This window comes from Eublepharis macularius, chromosome 6 (assembly GCF_028583425.1).
Source record: "Eublepharis macularius isolate TG4126 chromosome 6, MPM_Emac_v1.0, whole genome shotgun sequence".
Lineage (NCBI taxonomy): Eukaryota > Metazoa > Chordata > Lepidosauria > Squamata > Eublepharidae > Eublepharis > Eublepharis macularius.
This window is the reverse complement of record NC_072795.1, coordinates 92103468-92107433: the sequence shown is the minus strand read 5'-3', so window position 1 is coordinate 92107433 and position 3966 is coordinate 92103468. Positions and strand designations below refer to the sequence as shown.

General features: G+C 33.9%; 1 protein-coding gene across 1 annotated transcript; it reads right to left on the bottom strand.

Annotated features, from left to right (window-relative positions):
• Positions 1-254: 254 nt before the first annotated feature.
• NPS (neuropeptide S) lies at positions 255-3681 on the bottom strand. The gene is made up of 3 exons (XM_054983929.1): positions 3674-3681; positions 3474-3555; positions 255-434 (listed from the first exon to the last, which is right to left on the bottom strand). The coding sequence occupies exons 1-3, from the start codon at positions 3679-3681 to the stop codon at positions 255-257; spliced, it is 270 nt and encodes an 89-aa protein (XP_054839904.1).
• Between the last annotated feature and the right edge of the window lie 285 nt (positions 3682-3966).

The window sequence follows — 3966 nt, the reverse complement described above, 5'->3', positions numbered from 1 at the left end:
TGGAATTAAATGGAAAATACTGTTTTATATCAATAGAATAAAATGTATAATCAGTAGCTCTGAAAGAAATACCTGCTTTAAACAATCACATTTGCTTCCACAATTTCAAATAAAGATTTGTTTACGTTATGAACACACTGATACATTTGTCTTTATTGGTTATTTGCCTTTAAACTGTACTACAAACAATTTTAACCACATCCAGTTAAGCATCATGTTTTTACATGTATATGTATATTTTCTCAGGCACTTGTCTATGACTTCGTTCTTTGAAAGGAAATTTTTTTAATTCCTGATCCAACCCCATTTCGAAAGGACCTCTTAATAAACGTCTTCTCCAGAAAAGGCTTTAGCAATGCTAGCTCTTCGGACCCATCCACCTTGGCTAGGCAACGATTCAGCAGGAGGAGACAGTAATCAGATTTCCCAGACAGCTGACAATTCAAATAAAAAGGATTATTGGTTTGAAGATTTGGTAGGAAAGACATAGATAAGGGAAAGCTATGCTATAGATATCTATGTTTATGACAAGCACACATATACACACACATTTAAACTTCAAAAAACAGAGATGAATTTGTATTATCTCTATATTACAGATATGAAATGTCAGAATTTTATGAGTTCCAGGGATGTGAAAGAACAACTTACCTGTAAGGACTTTGTTGAAGCTGGGTTTACACTAGGAAGAGAGCTAATATAAATGATGCTGTATTGTTCTGGCTTTCTTTTACAAGAAAATGTACATTTGCTGTTGGCAAAATTATTTTTTGTGACTAATTTTGTAATAGTAATTTTACTCTTGCTGACAAGGACGTGTTAACAACCGTGTTTCAAAATGCACAATTGCTACACTTCAAAAAGGCTTTAAGTGTTTTCCTTTCTTCCCCATTTGAAGGGCAAACAAAGGTTCATTATACATCCTTTGCACAACTAATAGTTGAAACGGGATTGGCTGAAAATAGCATTTTGCTGTAGCTCACAAAACTGGCTTTAGTGCTGGTCAAAGACTGGAACCTAATAGTGTAGACCTGAGCAAAGTTATACCCTTGTAAATCCACTGAAACTGATGGGCTTAGAAGGATGTAACTCTGCTTAGGATTGCACTTAGTCTTGCACATCAAAGACTATATGCATTATCCAACACAGACAGAAGCAAAGTGTTTTGCTTTGTTCAGTTTTGGGGCTGGGTCACCATTTCTACAGTTTCATGGGGTGGAGCTGCATGGGTGTGGGGGCTGATGGACAACCAGCTGCTGCCAGAGTATGTAAACTCTCATTATTTGTCTTCCCTGTATGGCCAAAGCAGGAGGCTTAGAGACAACATGAAAGAAAGAAACTAGCAGAAGTCTTGTAGTAGGGTACTGCCAACTCTGACCTTGGGTCATTCACAACTTCTGAAAGCTCTCTTAGCCCCACCCACCTCACAGGTTGATTGTTGTGAGGAGAATAATAATACACTTTGTAAACCGCTCTGAGTGGGCATTAAGTTGTCCTGAAGGGCAATAGATAAATCAAATGTTGTTGTTGTTATAATAATGTGGAACTCTGAGGACACCGTTTAGAAACCCTACCCCATAACAACCTCAAGAATTCTGATCAAAATATCCTGGGCAAAACTTCTGTATGCATACGTTTTACTTTCTTTCCAGCAAGAACCATGGTGTAGCTGCAATATGTTAATTGAAATAACCCTGAGTGTCTAGAGGCATAATAACCAATTAGAGTTTATAACTAATTAATAACAGAACCTTCTTAAAATGTATAACAAAAGGCAAATAGATAATAGGTATGTGGGAAGAAGAGTACAAATGAAATGAATACATTTAAAATTTCATATCTCCACAATGAAGCCTGTAAGGAAACATATCTATTAAAAATTGATGAATGCTAATCAATATCCTGGAAAAATATAATTCTTGTACAAAACAGAAGAAGATTGTTTGAGAAAGGTTAATTGAAAGTTCATATCAATAAGATAAATAGCATACTAATAGGTTCCACTTGTACAGCCAGTATGTTTTATTAATTAAAATGTGAAAATATCATTGTGATGTAAAAAACTAAAAATCCTTGTTGGATAGAAAGGAACATCTCAGTCTAGACAATGTAATTTCATTGAAATAATCAGACATTTATCTATTTAAAACATTTATCATATGCGCTATAAGTAAAATACATATGCACCAATGGAACCATGCTTTAAAATGGTGGTTAATGCATAATTAGTAGCTCCAGAATTTGTTTGGAATATGTAGTCTACTGAAAGCTGATATAAGGAAGACAGTCCCATGAGCGTAAGTTATAGGGCAGTGAACAGAATGTTAGAATAAGGATTGTAGACCCAGGATAAAATACTTCAGGAGGGAAGCCTCTAATGATAACTTACTTCACAGACTTGTCATGAAGATACAAATAAGAAAGCACTGAGTAAGACACTACTGATGCAAATTGATGAACAATCTCAGTGAAACTTGCTAAGGTTTAATTCCTGGACTTTTTCAATTTTTAGAGCTTTGACTTGAAACTTTCAAATCAAGGATTCCAAAAGGACATAAATGTGTTCTTCCTTTTAAAGTGCACGTTCCAATGAACTACTAAAAGAAAATATTTCCCTCACATACATCATAGCATTGTCCATAGAGTATTTCTAAAGAAATCAAAATTTCATAAACCTATACTAGACCAACTTGTTTTGCTTGCTGCAAATAATGGGCCAGCTATTTACATATAGTGAACCTGAAACTGTGATTAGTGATTTTTTTTCCATGACAAGAGACTACCTGGTCAGGAGATACACTTTAATCATTCTAATAATCATCATCTCTGTGATAAGGCACCCTAATTCCATAATGTACAACAGTCATCCTTCAAATATCATCTATTAGTTGAGTGCATGTTTTCCTGCTTCTCTGGGTCTTCAGTTTTATGAAATAATCCATATGGCACTATTGTTCTTAACCAACTAGAATCTGTTGGGCTGTTACCTACCACCATAATTCCCATAAAATATTAGTTCTCTGATCATCTACTAAACTTTCATTCATTTTTCTTCATATAATACTAAGAATGCTGATATCTTACTATCCTCATATTTATAGTGATGTACTTGAAATTGTAACATATCTGAAGTCATGAAAACAAGTAAATGAAGAAATATAGGTATAACAAAGAAAAATAATTAAAAGAAATTGTTTCAATTAGCAAACAAGCATCTTGCATGTCAAGCTATTAAATCCCTATATTTGGAATCTGGATGGAAATAAAAAACTTGAATATTCTAACCCAAGCAGACACATAAAATTCTTAATTGACTAATTCAAATTTACATTTGTAATAAAGGTACTTTAACCCATGCCTTTGATAGTAAGACTTATGTTAAATGTGTTTGATAAGGCTTATGATTAAAGTAGTAGCACACCATTACTAAAATCACGTAACATCTACATAGATAAGTCAAGTTTATTACTTACCATGGAAGGGACAATAGGGTAACACCTCCACATATGCATTGTTGAGATCCAGAGAATTAATATAACATTTAGCCTGAAGACACTGCAAGAAAAACTCATATTAATTTTACATTAGTGATATATGTTATAAATCATTTTGGGGGGAGAAATGTTCTTATTCAATTCTAGTTTTTGAAAGACAAAATAGCTAATAGATTTACCTGATCATTTTTATTTCTTAAACTTGCAATTGTAAGTGGAACTACACTGTTGTAGAACGACATTCCTTATCTTTTTCACAAGTCATTTCCTAAATAACCATTTTATACCAAGAGTTCAGGAGCAAAAATGTCACCAAATCATATTTAACTATGACTAATTGGTCGCTGGTTGGCTCTTATTCTTGCTAAATGAAAAAATGGCAAGGACACATCCTTGTTGCCAGCACAGCACTACCAACTGACTTAACTGACAAGGTTGCCATTAAAAGGCCTTTAAATTTTTTCACGTCTGG